The 16,577-nt window shown below is 34.2% G+C and overlaps 2 protein-coding genes across 2 annotated transcripts in view; both read right to left on the reverse strand.

Annotated features, from left to right (window-relative positions):
• The window catches only part of Nep3 (M13 family metallopeptidase neprilysin 3), an 11,079-nt gene extending 7,138 nt beyond the window's left edge, over window positions 1-3,941 (reverse strand). The window contains exon 1 of the mRNA XM_018548887.1: window positions 3,576-3,941. Coding sequence (XP_018404389.1) covers window positions 3,576-3,587 — 12 coding nt within the window. The 5' untranslated portion in view covers window positions 3,588-3,941. The remainder of the gene's footprint in view (window positions 1-3,575) is intronic.
• A 6,701-nt stretch (window positions 3,942-10,642) lies between these two features.
• On the reverse strand, window positions 10,643-15,599 carry Vps11 (vacuolar protein sorting 11). Its single transcript, XM_018548745.1, has 16 exons — window positions 15,554-15,599; window positions 15,378-15,446; window positions 14,971-15,144; window positions 14,629-14,825; window positions 14,254-14,512; window positions 14,020-14,174; window positions 13,711-13,944; window positions 13,328-13,628; window positions 13,050-13,238; window positions 12,847-12,969; window positions 12,612-12,739; window positions 12,318-12,530; window positions 12,065-12,237; window positions 11,684-11,981; window positions 11,270-11,589; window positions 10,643-11,115 (listed from the first exon to the last, which is right to left on the reverse strand). The coding sequence occupies exons 1-16, from the start codon at window positions 15,566-15,568 to the stop codon at window positions 10,685-10,687; spliced, it is 3,279 nt and encodes a 1,092-aa protein (XP_018404247.1). The 5' UTR covers window positions 15,569-15,599; the 3' UTR covers window positions 10,643-10,684.
• Window positions 15,600-16,577: the final 978 nt, after the last annotated feature.

Genomic DNA, 16,577 nt, shown 5'->3' on the forward strand with positions numbered 1-16,577 from the left:
TTTTTTTTTTTTTTTTTTTTTTAATGAACTGAGAAGGTGTCGATCACAGTTGCACTCACCGCAAAAAATTTTCGAGGAGAATACGGCTCGCGCTTTATATCTGTATTTCACTGATCTCCATCTGCATAGCAGATGTTTGTTTTTGTGGCACAGTTTAGCGAGTGGAAATACAATAAACGCAATGGTCTCAATTCAAACGTTGCAACGCATATTAGCACTCACATTTAAAACGATATTCATGCGCTACGCTGTCGATCACGGAAATGAAATCTACGGAATGTCAGCTGCATCGCGAATAATATTCAGTAATAGCAGATTACTTTTATCTAATTTAATTCTGAATTTGACAGTAAAATATAATACTGATTATCGTTACAAGTTTCAACACAATCCTCGTCTGTTTCTATTCTTCACTTCGTAATTAACTTGTTGCTCGAGTAGAATCTTAGGTGGAATTGGCCAGATATTTCAAAAGACATTAAGAAGCTAAATTAACTTGAAAAGATCGATGTTACGAGTTGCGGATAATGTTTAGTAATGTATAATAAAATTATCACTTTTTGACGATTTTCAATGGATAAATTTTTTTGCACTATGGTATCTCTGCGATAGCTTTACCAAAGGTGCAAAATTCACTCGCGAACTTCGCAGCAACGCTACGATTTTAGATCGTACTAAAAATACAACTCGTCCTCTCGACTCTATAAGCTAGAATGTCGACTGTTCTAAAGGCGCGTCCGAATGATATCGGAACAAGCTTATTTTATTTGACACGGGTCGTTTATCGTTTAACGTCAAGAGAGCTCTCGCATCGTTAAACTTATCGATTGTAATTCGCACAAATTCAAATTACTCGACATTCAGCGGAGAACGCAGAGCGAATCGTATTGGTCGTTGTAATACATGACTTGACGAAATACACAAAACTACGTTCGAACGAGAAACGAATAAATGCAAGCCTCAATTTTCGTCTGTCAAGAGTGTCAAGTAAACAGTACGCGTATATGTATATTGACCTACAGCCTTTGTTCTAAATGAGATTCGCTGATAATATTTACGTCATCGTGAGCGAAAGCAGATGACAGATTTACAAACACTTTGCATGTGCTTCGATCGCTAGCGGCACACTTGTTATCTCTCTTTTACGTTTTCTATAAAAGAGGAAATGTCTGGCAAACATTTAGCTTTTTGTGTGCAAATTGATTGGAGATATGTTAATTGTTGAATTTACAAGAGATGTTAAAAAAACACGTTTTGAATTTAAATAACAATTGTTCAATTTATGTGAAATTTATTTTTAATAAGTGGAAGTCACATATGTAAATGTCATAAATCACAAGCTTGTTATATATGGATTTCTATTAGAAAATAAATACTAATATTTTTATAGTTTTTAAATCACTTGTGAAATCACATGTGACGTTCTAATTTCTAATGTATTGGAAAACTGATTATAGGTATGTTTTTTATTGCTACACTCTCTGGTGCACATAGTGCAATAAGTTGAAATGAAACAAACGTATATTTGTTTCACTTCAATTTGTTGTATCGTATGCACCCGTTCGGGTGCAGCAATAAAAAACAGATCTTATATTATTATTTGTAAATCTGCAAGTAATTTACCATCATACTACATAAAGAATTATCACTTTTCTGGTTCACATATATATAGAGTTCATCTTTTTTTCATCTATTGTATAAATCCATAAAACAATTTAGACAGAGAGACAGAAAGAAAGAGAGAGAATTTTAATAAAAAATAATTTCTCATTAAAATAAATATGATAATAGCAATTTGTATTCAGTTACAAGCAATTAAAAAGATTACGTTTCAACTAAATATATGTTAAAAGTCTCTAAAAATATAATTATCTATTATATATTAAACTTCTAATTTTTATATTAGTTGAATGTTTAAAATGTTAAGAAATTGCAAAAAGTGTAAGATTGCAAATTTTCACCGAAGATCGACATCTTCATAGTTCATGTCGACAAGTTGCAAAGGTGAATGCGGATACAACGCACAAAAATAGTTGCAAATTATTACATCAGTTTCCAATTATCAGGTCCCTTTTAATTATAATTAATTTGTTTTTAAATAATTGATAATTTTTTTTAGAAAATAAATGTTAAAAGAAAGATGAATTTCAGGTCACACGTGTCACTTTTCAAAACTTCAAGTCAAAGAACGATATACTTTCACAAGCACTTTGAATTTGCGTTTATTTCAATTGGCTTTTTCGGAATTTTGTACAAGAAAGGATGGAACAAACGATGCGTATCAGTGCCGGTGGTTACGAGCCGACTACACCTGCACGCAGTGACGAAATGCACTGACGACGGCGTGCGTAAGTGCGCGCCGAATAGCACGCGCGTCTCGAATATACACGCGACGCGCGCACGCGTGTCTGAGTGCTCGAGCACCCTCGGCTCGGATTATCTTCGCCTTTGACGAAAGGCCTCGTTCTGGCAGGAAGCGGACACTTGTGACGCTGTTAGTGCCATTAAAATATTTCGCGACTTAATACAACAGTCAACTCCGCGCGGACATTATACTGTAATAAGATCAACAAATCGCAACTAGCTTTAATACGGGCACCGTACACAATGCCGCACAAAATTCAAGTAACCTGGGGCTACAGAGAATGCGTCATCGTGTGTACACGTGAAAATAAAAAGAAGACGATGCTTTAAGAAATTAGAATATCGTACGAAGAAAAATCGCGATTATGTTTTAAGATAACACGTTAATCTGCTCTCTAAAACTTTTATAATGAATCTCACTCCGGAAAGTGAAATCTGTTATAAAGATTAAAAATTGACCACTCTTTTTCAAGACACACACTTGTTTAATTTTCACTCTATAGAGAGAAATTCCACTTCAAAAAATTAGATTAGTAGAGAGTGATGATTTTTTGCCACAAAAGATGTGCTTCGAGAAAGACATACCTAAATGTTTCATATATATTAATTACCGTGATGATCATTTCCAATCGGATCTTATTTCGGATTTTTTTTGTTCTTTTGAAACAGGAACGCTGAGAGAATTAAATCACTGCGCTCCGCACGTAAACGTAACGTGAGAAAATTATGTCTGCTGTAGTGTTGCGTGTATTTAGGCGCGAAACAGCAGACGAAAAGATACGTCGCAACATTTCGCGAGTAATCGCGCTCGATTAATTACATTTACGCACTAAAAACGCATTCAAGCCAAGATAAATATCGTTTTTTGATTCATGCGCGAATGATAAGCCATGACCTACGATCATTAATGCTTATATCAGTGATAATAAAGTATCATGAAGAAGACGATATGAGCGTTGTAATCTCTTTCTCTCTCCTCTTTCTCTTTTTCTTTCTCCCAAAATACGATAAGATATCAATATTTGAAATTGTATAATAGCGTTACATAACAACAGCACTCCCAACAAAACGCAGGGAGACCATTATTTCACCAGCGGCCTCAACTCAGCTCAAGTTATTTTGTTAACCGCAGTCAACCGGGAATTTCACATCAGGGAACCGAAACTGTCATACATGCTCGCATTGTATTCGCCGAACATACAAAGACTCACCTTCACCGACATCTTGACCCGGTACACGATCGCGCAACCACTGCACTGTCACCTTAATTATTGATTCACCATTGAGGGTGGAATACGCGCGCCTGCACACGAGTCGGGGGCAGCGATCGTGAAAAGGGCAGGAACCGAAAGGTATGTGAAGGCCGGGCAAAGAGGAAGCGAAAGGCAAGGGAAAGACGGACTTCACTTGGTACTTTCGGTTGCCACCGAAACTACGACATTTTCTGTCGTTTTCGCCAACGTGGCCGATAAAATGCGCTGCAATCAGCTTTCAGCGGCCGCCTCTCTCAACAGGAGGATGCCCTTACCACCCTCCGTCCCGTCGTGCAACCCCGTCACCCGCCGCACGCCTCACGACCCCGCGATTCCGTTTATATTGATTTCTCGCTCGTCCGGTTCCACCTGCCATCTCTTATCGTCGTTTTGCGACAAGTATCGTTCTTATTACCATGATAACTGATACACTGTCACATCGTGTTACTCGTAATTGATTCATCGAAGTATAGCGCGAAAAACGGATAGCTCTGGAAAATTGAGTAAGATCGTCATTTTATTTGATACACATTACGTATTTTTTTTTCAAAGGAACAAAAATAATTTGAAACAATTAAATGATACTTTATATTCTTTTGGAAATAAATAATTGTTTCGTAATTGTCGATAATTTCCATAATTTTAGAAGTTTGAATCTATACTACTTCTGTTTGCAATGTATATTCACTGCGTACTAACTACTGGTCGATATGCGATCATCTATCACTGAAAAAATCCCGAATGTAGAATAGAAAGAAATTCGCTTTAATGTATCAACATAAAGAAATATAAAAATAATAAAATATACAGTTGACTCATTTTATTATTATTCCGTAAAACTATCACTATGCTCTTTTGTAATGTCTTATATTAAAAATTGATTTTTACTTAAATAGTAAATTTGAGAATTTCGATCAGTTAATCTTTAAAGTATTTAAAAAAAATAGCGATGTCCATCTCAATTTTAATTACTTAGGAACATCTTTCAATTATTTCGCATGGTGTACTGCTGTTTCAAAGAAATTCACTTCTAAAATCATAAAGATTATCTTGGTACGTGAATAAATATTTGGTGTCTTTATTTTGGATAGACATTCTTTCACATTAGATACGGTATCTTACAGTATCACTGATACCGCGCGAATACATGATTGCACATTATGGTGAGATCATTCAGAGACTAGAACTTATTAAAGCTATATGATATAACGCGCAAGCTACGCACGCACACAAAATATAGTGACTTTTGACTAGAAATTATATTGTAGACTCGTGGCGGTATATATATATATACAATATAGATGTATATTATATGATATATAATATATATGGTATAAGCTTATAATATATTATATAATCACGTGGACTCTTGTTAAACAGCCCATTTATCAATTAGAATCGATTACAAAAAATAAGTGTGTACATATATATCTCTTTTATTTTGCTTTGCTTTTTAAGGTAAGACCTCCTTGGCTGCGAGATTGTCTCGCTTATCCAATTACTTGCTTATCTAATGGACTTGTCGCTATTGGCACATATTGCGTTTTCTTGGACCGCTATTATGCTCAAGAACCTAAGTCGAAGGACTGATGACGTATCTTAAATTTAATACACATCGCATTAAAAAAAAAAATAATAGCGAGATGTATAGCGTTTGTATAAATTGAATTGCTTTAAATTCTTTTAATATCAATTTATCCAAAAGATATGATTCGCGAGGATTGCAATTAATGTTCCCATATTGATATACGAGTAAATCAAGATTAGTCACAGCTCGAGGACGCATCATTCTCCTTACAAAATATATATATAAATATAAAGAGATTTTGAAGTAAAAATATTAAATTTGTAGTATGTGAGGAAATGAACGTATTACAAATGTGACTGTTGCACAAATGTGACTGTTTGCAAACAATTTAATTGAACGATGAATTATCTTCATCTTGTGTATATATTCCTTCACGTTTATATTTTTCTAACATTAACTAAACGACCTTCGCTTTGTTATAACTTCTTATCCTTTTACGCGACCGTATATTATTACGAAAGTATTGCTGCTTCAATCATAAACTCGAATCTTTTTTTGTAATAAACTAGAATTTTCTTTGGATCACTGTATCTTAATGTCGAGTATATGTGCAACGCGTAAAAATTTACGCATTATTTAATATAGAGATAATGTTAAAATGTGCATATATATATATAATAGAGGCTTAAATATTATATACGTGTATATGTATATATAGAGAAGAATGGCTTGACGGAAATATGCTGAACAAAAGGCAATACCACTTCGGCATTGTCAAGTTGAATATATTAACATTATTGTTAGAAAAAAATACGTCAAAATTTATTTATGATATTTCAAATAAATCTTATTATGAATTTTATTGAAGACCTTAACCACACTTCCATGGTCTTTCATAAATAATTCATAAGTTCGTTTTTCAAATTCATAAAAAAAGATGTGCTATTTACTTACCATTACCATATAAAGTAATGATTGAAATCTTTTTGTGCGTAGGTGGATTAAATTGGGCCGTGCTTTTGTGAAACAACATTTTCACTGTTTCGATCTTAATCTTATTATTTTAAGTGTAGTGCAAAAATAAAAAAAATTAATATCTGATATACGATGTTCAAAACGGTTTTTCCATGGCAGTATATGTTGTAGGTATCAGAAATAAGACGTTTCGCCGCGCCATATGTAGATAGAACTATCGCCTATCACACTTAGAGATAATATCTAGCATCTCAATAGATAATCAAAATAGTTTAGCTTTGGAATTGCAACAAATATTATGAAGTGCGAATTAAATCTAACGTCTAATATTAGGTTTGCTAATCCTGTGTGAGAAAGATAATAACGAACGATATATATACACTCACACACACACATCTTTCACGAGATTCAATCGTCAAATTTGATGATTAAAGAAATAGTGAAGTGTAGTAAAATAATATGTATGAATTAGTAAATGCAAAACACTCACCGCTGCGTAAAATATTTCATACATACGTGTTAATAAAAACGATACCACATTATTTCTGATAAAATAGAATCATTATTTCTTCGCGACAGTTGGAAACTCCGTTAAAGATTATTCTGATAACGTATCTTGATAACGAACGATTAAGTTTGTATTGCTATACAAGTTATGCGCGAATAGTAGAGACATACAAGAATAAACATCGCGTAATAAGAATTTTATACGCGCAATAAAAATTTCAATTTACGTTCAGTCTAGTGACTTTGATCTGTCTAATTTGTGTTTACTTTCAAGATCAAAGTTTCTACTCCGGTTCATCGCACAAAGACCGCGAGTCTCCTCGACATTTTCGCTTGGAGGCAATTGCACATTTCCAAAAATAAAAGATTCTAATATCACATTATTGGATGGATTTGATTGAGAGGAATTCACATCTCGTTCCAAAGAATTCACGCCTTCCGATGCTGCTGTCTGAGCGGAATTAAAAGCGCTCTGTTGGAAAGCGTTCGGCGAATCTCTGGGGAGAACATTTTGGAAGCCATCACCCTGGTAAATGATACCAGTGTGTCTACGTGGTAATCGCAAGGAACCGCCATAATTTCTACGTTCTCTTGGAAAGCTTCTCTGCATCACAGGAACGACGTTAAACGTACGCTTCAATTCGTTCTCGCTTCTGTTTTCCTTAGGCGAGAGAGTATGCGTATCTGTGGTCGTCACGCATCTCTTCTGAGACGTTCGAGTTTCATCTTGCACGGTGATATTACCGTGGACTCGTACAGATTGATCATTTTCATGCCAAGGATCACATTCTCCATAGTTGCTGGTCGCAGCATCAATATTGAGCAACGCATGTTCTGTACTTGGAATCTCGTAGCCATGAGCCACATTTTCCGCATCCGACACATTGGACAATCTATCCGTTGGATATCCCGACAACCGATGCGGGCTGTTCTGATAACTACAACTGAAATTACTCCCCCCAGGCGCGATTGATTCTTCTGGATATTCCAAAGGAACGCACATGTTTTGACCAACTGTACCATTCGCGGTGCAATATTGAGAAAAATGTGCGTATGGAACACTTTCGTGACTATCAAGCTGATGAGCATTAGCGTTATCACTTTGACATTGACTCGAATTACCGTCCACCAATCTCGCCGGAGAATTGCAGCTATAAAAAAAACATTGCGATACACTCGGATTTGGTATCACATTCGCCGTTTGCAGATTCAGCCGTGCGGCAGACGACTCTGGTGATGCCGGATTTGAGATTTTGCCACGCGTTTGCGCTATCACTGTCTCGTAACTTGGCGGAGGACCGTATAATTGATAATAAGGGCAATTGGCATCGTTTAATACAACGTTCATATTTTGATAGTGTGCCGATGTGGTCGCGTTACCGTTATACGCTGGCGCCGCTGTATTTCTCTGAGGACCTGTTTAAGAAGGTTAAATAAAGTTTCCACTTTTTTTCACTCAAAGTAAAAAAATCTATTAGAAAAGAATACGAGCCTTTCCACATGCGATGTAGTAGGACGGTATTTCTCGCTGAATTGTATGTAATACGAGCTTGCTGCGCTTGACAAGGTGCGTTACGAAGAGAATTTTGCGATCTAGTGGTAGAAGAGCGAGTTGGTATAGCCGAAGCTGCTGCTCTGTATCTGCCTTGCAACCAGTACCGATACCACCAACCACCACCAGAACAGACCAAGAACATGATTATAACCAGGATCCTGAAAAATTAATTGTACATACATTGCCATTTTATTTAACGGAAGAGCTGCATATTATACAACCTATTGTGATTATTAAAATTTAAAAAAATCATTATTATTCAGTCGACATTTAAAAGTAACACATAATAATGTTATAATTTTGCATTCAACAATGTAATTATAACGCCATATGTTGTATTATATTTATCTTGGAGTGCAAAATTATAACATATATCTTACGTTACTTTTAATTAATGTCGATAATGACTTACCAGTAGTACCACAAGTGATGGAAATGAAATCCAGGTGACACACAACAACCAAAAGCACAACAATATTCTGTTCTGGAACATCTGCAAACGTTATAATCAATGTAAAATTAATTTTTAATAAATCAAAATACAATAAACAATTTTTCAAACATAAGTATATTTTACAGCCGATAATACAAATGCAATCTATTTAATAATACTAGTAAGTATATAATTTAAAAAACGGTAACATACTCATAGTATTTTATTTCCCCAGGCATATCGGAGGCACAATACTTTGCTTCTGCCTAAAAAAAGGATTGTGATTTTATAAAGATTCGTGAAAACAAACAATCTTGTAATTTAACAAAATTTAATTAATTTCATCTAATATTGTAACAAAATCTCGTAATAACTTTTTGTCCTTGGAACATTACATGATGCTCCATTGTTTGATTCTATTCTAGATGTCATGAATTCAAATGCAATTATAGATAAAACCGTAAAATTACATAAACAAATATTTTTATAATGTAAAGCGATAATTTCTGCGTCCGCGAGTGTACAATTTTTCGAGTAGTAAGAAAAACTGAAAGAAATAAGCGTCATTCTCTAACGAAGGACGAGGCAACTCACATAAATGAGACACTTCGATGTACCCACGAATATCGCGAGTTTCTTCTTGCTGTTGCGAGCCATTTCGCCAATGAATACCCTCGTCGTCGTTTCGAATCAAACGCAATCGAATCTAGCGCGATGTTTTGACATAATCGCCATTTCCCACCGTCCGTGATGTACACACAACATTGCACATTGCACTTATTGATTTCAATTTCGGAACTCAACAATGACGTCAGCTCGCCATCAGTGCTACCACCATGACAGAAATGAACGATAGGCGATGATGACGCATTCGATGTGCCATGGGCGTTCAATGCCACATTCGCTAAGAAACTCAACTACGATCGATTATCTTTGGATTCAATTACAATTCAATTGCTACTAAGCCGTTCAATGAATGATTAAGCAATAATTTATAAATAAGTCTGAATGCCTACATACACACAATACTATCAATTTGATTTTTAAATTGAGAAATTCTGGGTTCCTCAGTTTTTAACAGTTTAGAAATTAGATATTATAACTAAAGACATCTTCATATTCTATTTACTTTAAAAAAAAAAGCTTACCTGATACAAATAAATTGATTATATAAATAGATGATATAAAATCAAACAATTGATAAAAAATAAATTTGTACATATATATATGTATATATATGGACTCATATACTCTTTATTTCCTTATTTTTAATATCTTATAATTATATCGTACAATCTTATAATTCGTACCTTTATCAATACTTTTACACGTGCTGTTCTATTCGGGCAGATGCAGCACATAAAGGCATAATTATTACAATAATATTTTTCTTGCTTTGACTCGCTTTCTTTTTGAACATTATAAATCGCGTAGTCATGAAAGCCAAACGTGAAAATGCAGAGAAAATGAAATAATAAGTTTTAAATCAACTGCAATTTGTGCAATTGATCTTATCTTCCAAACTTTAGATTTTTCTTGATTTTTTTTAAATCACAGTCTTATTACAAAGGCGTATCAATATAGTATATATTTTTTTTTTCAATGACCGATTGCTTTTTATTTTATGATTTTTTGATCCTGATTGCCTCAAATATAAGCATTTACAAATAAACAAGATTTAAATATCGTGTACACAGTAAAATCTCGTCTACACAGAGATACAAAAAGCATAGTATTTTAAATAACACTATGTTCCTTTTAGTAGATAAATATTAAGCTAAAATCGAAGCGAAGTCTTCGATATGTGAAAGTGAGGAAAGTATGGTAAATGCTTTAAAATAAAATTTTTACAGCATATAAAATTGAAGTAGATATTATACAAGTTTACACAAGTTTATACATAGTACATTAGATTCGTAAATCCATTACGTAATGCTTATTGAAGCATGCATTTGACAATATTTTATCCTTTTTACGTATTGCAAAATATTTGTCTGTATACATGCATTTATATATAACTTGTCTCGATCATTGATGGTCAAATCATTCATGGGAAATGTATTTGCGGTTTACCTACCAAACGGATTTAGATTTCTATTGTAATCGTCGTCATCGTTGCCAGCCCGATCATTATCATCATCATCGTCTTTAAAAGGATTATTCGCGTCGTCATCGTCGTTATCGTTAGCGAAGGGATTTTTAGATTCGTCATAATCGTCAGTTTCAAAGGGATTTGATGCCACAATAGGGGTTTTCGAAACAAAGGATCTGTCGATTGGCGATGACTTTGGCGTAGTACTGTTTAAAATGCGGGCTTCTCTGATCGGCACTGGCGAAGCTTTAGCAGAATTATCGCGTGGCGTTGATAAACCGCTTCCTGTTCCCGATATATTCGCCTCCAACGATGAAGAATACACGTCTGGCTTGACAAAATTACGGAAACGCTCTTCCGTTATTAATGTAGGAACGTCATATCCGGCTCGTCGAGGCTCTATTTTTCCTGTTGGAAAAACGCGAAGGCATATTAATTAATCCCTTAAAGTTTGTAAATAAAAAAGCTATATGAAGAATGACTCGTAATTCATTGATAATAGAATAAACGCATACATATATACATACACGACAGGTGATTTATTTAATTTTTTAAAATATACCTGAGATAGAACTCTTTCCTTCATTTAATCTGAGTCTCGCTTCTGCACCAGGGCCATAATTTAATTTAGGTTCCTCCAACTTGGTCGGTGTAGGTAATGATTTGTCTGTATCAGTGATTACTGTTAATTTTTTAAAAACGCCTCTACCAAAATAATCAGCTACTAAGGAAAATGGGTCTTCTGCTCGATCGAGAAGACTGTGGAAAGTTTCGTGTAAGTCTCTTGACTGCTCTTGCGCTCTTATAATATCCAGTAATTTCTTGTTATTTGGCAAGCAGGCCGGGCATTCGTTTTCATTTTCCGAAAAGCTTTGAAAGCAACTACCCAGAAAGACATATAAATAAAATAAATTATAATAGTGAATTTATATATACCTTAATGTATATAATTTTTTAAATAAAAATCTAAACTCACTGTTGATGATACGAATGTTGACACATGAAATGTACAGATGGCAATTCCAATTGATGATGGCACGCGCTACACCGTGATCCTTGAAAAATTATCGTATTGTTCTTTATTGCTTCTATTTGTTCCCGCAATTTAAGAGTATCAGCTCTATATTTCTCTGTTAATTCCGTGTCAGCTTGAGTTTGTTCATTTTCCGTTCGTAATACACTGCACAAATAACTTCTAACATCTCCCAGTGTACAGGTCAATGATGTAGAAATTGCATCAATGACCATTAAAGGAGATAATAGTCTTTCTTGAGCTGCAATGATATTTTTATATACATTAACAAAACAATATTTTCCAATTTGATTGAAATAAATTGATATTCCAACAAATATATACCAATGTAAGCTAATATATCCGCGAGAAGTTTTGTTGGTGCATTCTTGTTTTTAGCTACACTCCACAAAGCTTGTACCCATAGATTAGGATCCTGGTGACCGAATCTTTTGCAGGTGGCGAGAACTTGTTCGCTATCTCCTTCGCATAAATGAAATCTCAATATTTCTTGATATCTAAAATAATAGATAAACAAAACACATTTATATTTATTGTAGTATTTCCGTCATATAATCGCATTCATACGACATCTTACAGTTTGCTTTCTTCGTAAAGGAAAAGTAATCCTTTTCTGAAATTATGTTGATGACAAAGTATTAATATTTGATCTTTATCATAACGAGCCTCGGAATTCTGCAGAAGTCGTACAACTTTCTGTTCATATTGTAATTTTGTTACATCGTTATCTAGTGCCGACCAAACATGTAAATAATGTTCCACTAACGTATTGTAAATAAGTGTACTCCATCTACAAGAAATATAAAAAAGATAAAGAGTTAATTTCATGATATAAAGTATATGCATTATTTTTTTTATAAAAAATAATAACCTCGTATCCGATTTAACTAAATGCTCCAAGAACTCTACGAGTCGTTCAGAATTATTCAAAAATAAATGAATAAAATCTTCTGGACTAGCCTTGTCAATACGCTGTTCTGTATAACCATTTAAAGCTTCCTGTAAAGATAGATAAATTCATGAAGTTCCATTTTTTACATTTTTCTCAGATAATACAATAGTTTAGTCTAAACGTACAAACTTAAAAAATATATATATATCTATACCTGATCTACAAGAGGTTTGTTGGATGGTTTATAATTTGTGCACAAGGCTTTTAAAAACTGTGTGGATTCATTTGGAACATTTTCTATTAAGATATTTCCATATTTCTTCATATTAGCTTCTGCCTAAATAATTTTTAAAACATTTCTTTAAAATATAAATATTTTATCATTTTTATATAGAAAATTATGTAAATATGTAATACCTCTTCAAATTCTAACATTGCCATGTATTCTAAAGCCTTTTTATATTCCTGTTTGTCTTCGATTTGAATACGAAGATACCACTCGTGTTTACCGTGTTTTTGCGCAAGTAATAGGGCATCCTCCGGCGATGCTTGTCGACAAACTTTTATCGCTATTTCCACGTCAAAATCAACTTCGCGATCTTTTGTCTAAATTTACAAGATAATATAATACAAAATATACATATATATCGCAAAGCACTAGCATATAAATTTAGTTTTGTATATATACAACTTACCATGATGAATTCTTTTAACTTATCGGTATGATTAAGCTTAGTGTAACAATTTAATAATAAAGTAGTATGATCCTCTGTTGCTTGTCCATTTTTATGCAGCGCTTGCAAATACGTCGTCAAATTATCGATATGTTGAGAATCCAAGAATTTTCTTATCACGTAAGATGGCTCCAATTTGCCTATAGTCTTTATATATTGCTCTATAGCGCCATTATGATCCCCCTTGGAATATAAATGATCTCCATATTGACGGAAAATGTCTATAAGACCTTCTGCATCATATTGCTGATTTTTAGCTATTCTATGGATAGTACAAAGTTATATTATTGAGAAAGTTAATGTAATGCTCTTTAATTACAATTAAATTAATATGCCTGACATACCTTATAGAAACATCGTACAAATTCTTTTTAAAAAGCAACGCTAATTTAGATTGTAAATCTTTCTCGTCTAAATGATACAATTTATTATCTCCACTAAGTATAAAAAATCCACCCCATTCAGACAAGACTGCTTGGACAGATACCATCGGCGCAGAGAATACAATAAACTTGTTTTGGATATCAAGCACAGTAATAATATGCTTATCGACACCAGGGGGTATCGGTTCTATCGTGCTACAGAAATTTGAAGTGTGCTTTACAATATAAATATAAAATAATTACGTGAGGAAACACACATATATTCATTACTTGGGTTTGGCAGATATAGTTGTTGTCGTTCTTGGAACATTCGCCGCTTCTTTCGCTACTATCACCAAATAAGTCCTAAACCATTCTAGCATTATCTTTTGACCCTCCACTGCATAACATGGGCCTCTACCGTCTGGTGTGTAACAATAAATAGCCTGAAAATTTTGTTTTTTCAAAAATAGACGCAAAATATAACGTAAGACACAAGCACAAAGCGACACATGTCTAACGTACGTCATTACGTCCAATCATAAAGTGACTGTCTTGCATAGACTCGGCAAGCACACTGCATTTTCGTGCGCAACCCATAGTATCCAAAGTAGATCTAAATTCCTTATCCTTAACGGTAATATTATACAAGAACACGCTGTTTTGCGTAGCAACAAACAGATACGTCTGCTTACCAGTTGCTCGTATTGCAAGGCCAGTGATAGACAGATTGGCGTCTTTCAAGACTTTTATTTTATTCTTTCTTTCTCGAGTCAGATCGCCTCTGAAAAGAATTTATAGATTACTACAATAAAATATATGGTATAAAAAATAGCATACTAGTTTCTAATATTATAATATCCAATATGAAAGCAAAAAAAATAAAAAAGGGCTAATTACCTGTACAACATAATAGAGCCATCCCCAAATCCAATAGCCATTAATGTAAGACTAGTATGTACACACAAAGCTGTTGGTGGGACTGCTCTATAACTAGGTATAGCTCTGCTTATTCGAACGCATGTTGGATTACCTTGCTTATCAGGTTTGACCAAGTTCCAAACCTTTATAGTAGGATTACATCCAGGTTCGTCCTCCTATTAAAATAATATATTCAAACAATCCAAAATTATATATTTCTTATTTATCTAACATCTATAATTATATAATTCATAATCTATATATATAATCTATGATTATATAGAAAAAAATCTCAGCAGAAGATCATGGCGATATTCTTACACCAATAGTGAAGAGAAATGTGGAATGTTGGACTTGCTGTGCCAATATCAGTGTAATTTCATAAGCACGAAAGGTTGTGACTTCATATGATCTGTTTATTAAATGTACATTGCCTATGTTATCTCCGAATACTAGATTGCCATTGCCACTAGTAGCTGCCGCAACTTGTGCATCCTGTACAAGATATGTAACAATAAACAGGAGCTCATCCCTGTCCATGACAAAGACATGTGACGGTCAAATGACATTTGATACTTTCCAGCAAGAAACATAGTGTAACATAGTGATCATTTCTTTGTCAAATTAACCAACACATAGATGTAATTCAGTATTACATTGTATGTGTGTGTATGTCTCTTGGTGGGAAGAAATCTTTATTATCTCAATGTGCAAAAGGATCAACCTACCCCGAACGCTGTTGCGATCTTCCCCGCGTCAACTTCCTTTTTCAAATCAAAGAAATTAAAGCGTCTCCACTAAAACAACAATCAAGATTAATGTTGACATTCTAGGTTAACTCGACCATCCGGCGAAAAATCGACAGATCAAGACGAGTTGCGAAGGAATAATGAAAATAACTGACCTCCAGAAACGCCATGATATATGAACGAAGCGACGCTTATTTGTACATGTACTCGGAGAAAATTGTAGGCCCTGCGGTTTGTATACAGACTTTTGACAGCGACACGTACGATCGATCCGCCACACGCCCGCTGTCTCTCACTCCCTGTCAGCTGTTCGCGTCATTCGCGATTGAACGTGTTGCGCGCGTGCGCGCGAATCTTACTTATCCCGCGTAGAATTAACTACAAGTTGAAGAATTCCTACGCTAGGTGGCGTCACCAATGCGGTCGGACGGTTGCGCCTCTGACAGCGCGACGGAAAAGTTTGAAATTCTCGCCGCGAGCCGCGAGTTTAGTTCGAGTGCGTGCAATAAACTTTATCATATCTCATTTACGTGGTAAAGTAAGGAGAATAGCAATTAAAATGTTTAGCAAAGCAGTTTGCCGCACAGAAAATCGCGTCCTTGAACAAGAGATAAGAGTTCGCAGGTATCGTTGCTTTTCTCATTTCTTATATGAATCTATAGATTATAATAATGGAGCTGATTTCTTGCATCAAGTTTTAATGGCGACCATTGCACTTTCGCAATAAACATTTTGGCGTCCTGAGATGTATTTAAGATCTACTTTAAAGTCTTTAAATAATCGATAAGTCGCGGCAGGATATTCCATTTATAATCTTATGCGTCGTAATTCGAAAAATATTATTAATGAATTCTCTGACATGAATATACAATTATAGAATATACATATTGTATTAAAATTTGGAATTATAGAACACAAAATATATATTATGTATTAGAAATATTAAAAATATATATTAAAATGCACATTAGGTATATCTATATCCTAAAATATCACTTTATCCTTAAATTTTATTTAAATTAAATAACTACTGTATAAAAGAAATATAAAAACAATATTGAATAAATATAATTAAATGTATCGAATTACTTCAATCATAATCTTTTAAACCACATATTTTGACGTACCTCAGTAAAAATATGACGAATCGTAGGTCATCTAAAGTGGTTTCAGTGATTG

Source organism: Cyphomyrmex costatus, unplaced genomic scaffold (genome assembly GCF_001594065.2).
Source record: "Cyphomyrmex costatus isolate MS0001 unplaced genomic scaffold, Ccosl1.0 scaffold75, whole genome shotgun sequence".
Classification (NCBI taxonomy): domain Eukaryota; kingdom Metazoa; phylum Arthropoda; class Insecta; order Hymenoptera; family Formicidae; genus Cyphomyrmex; species Cyphomyrmex costatus.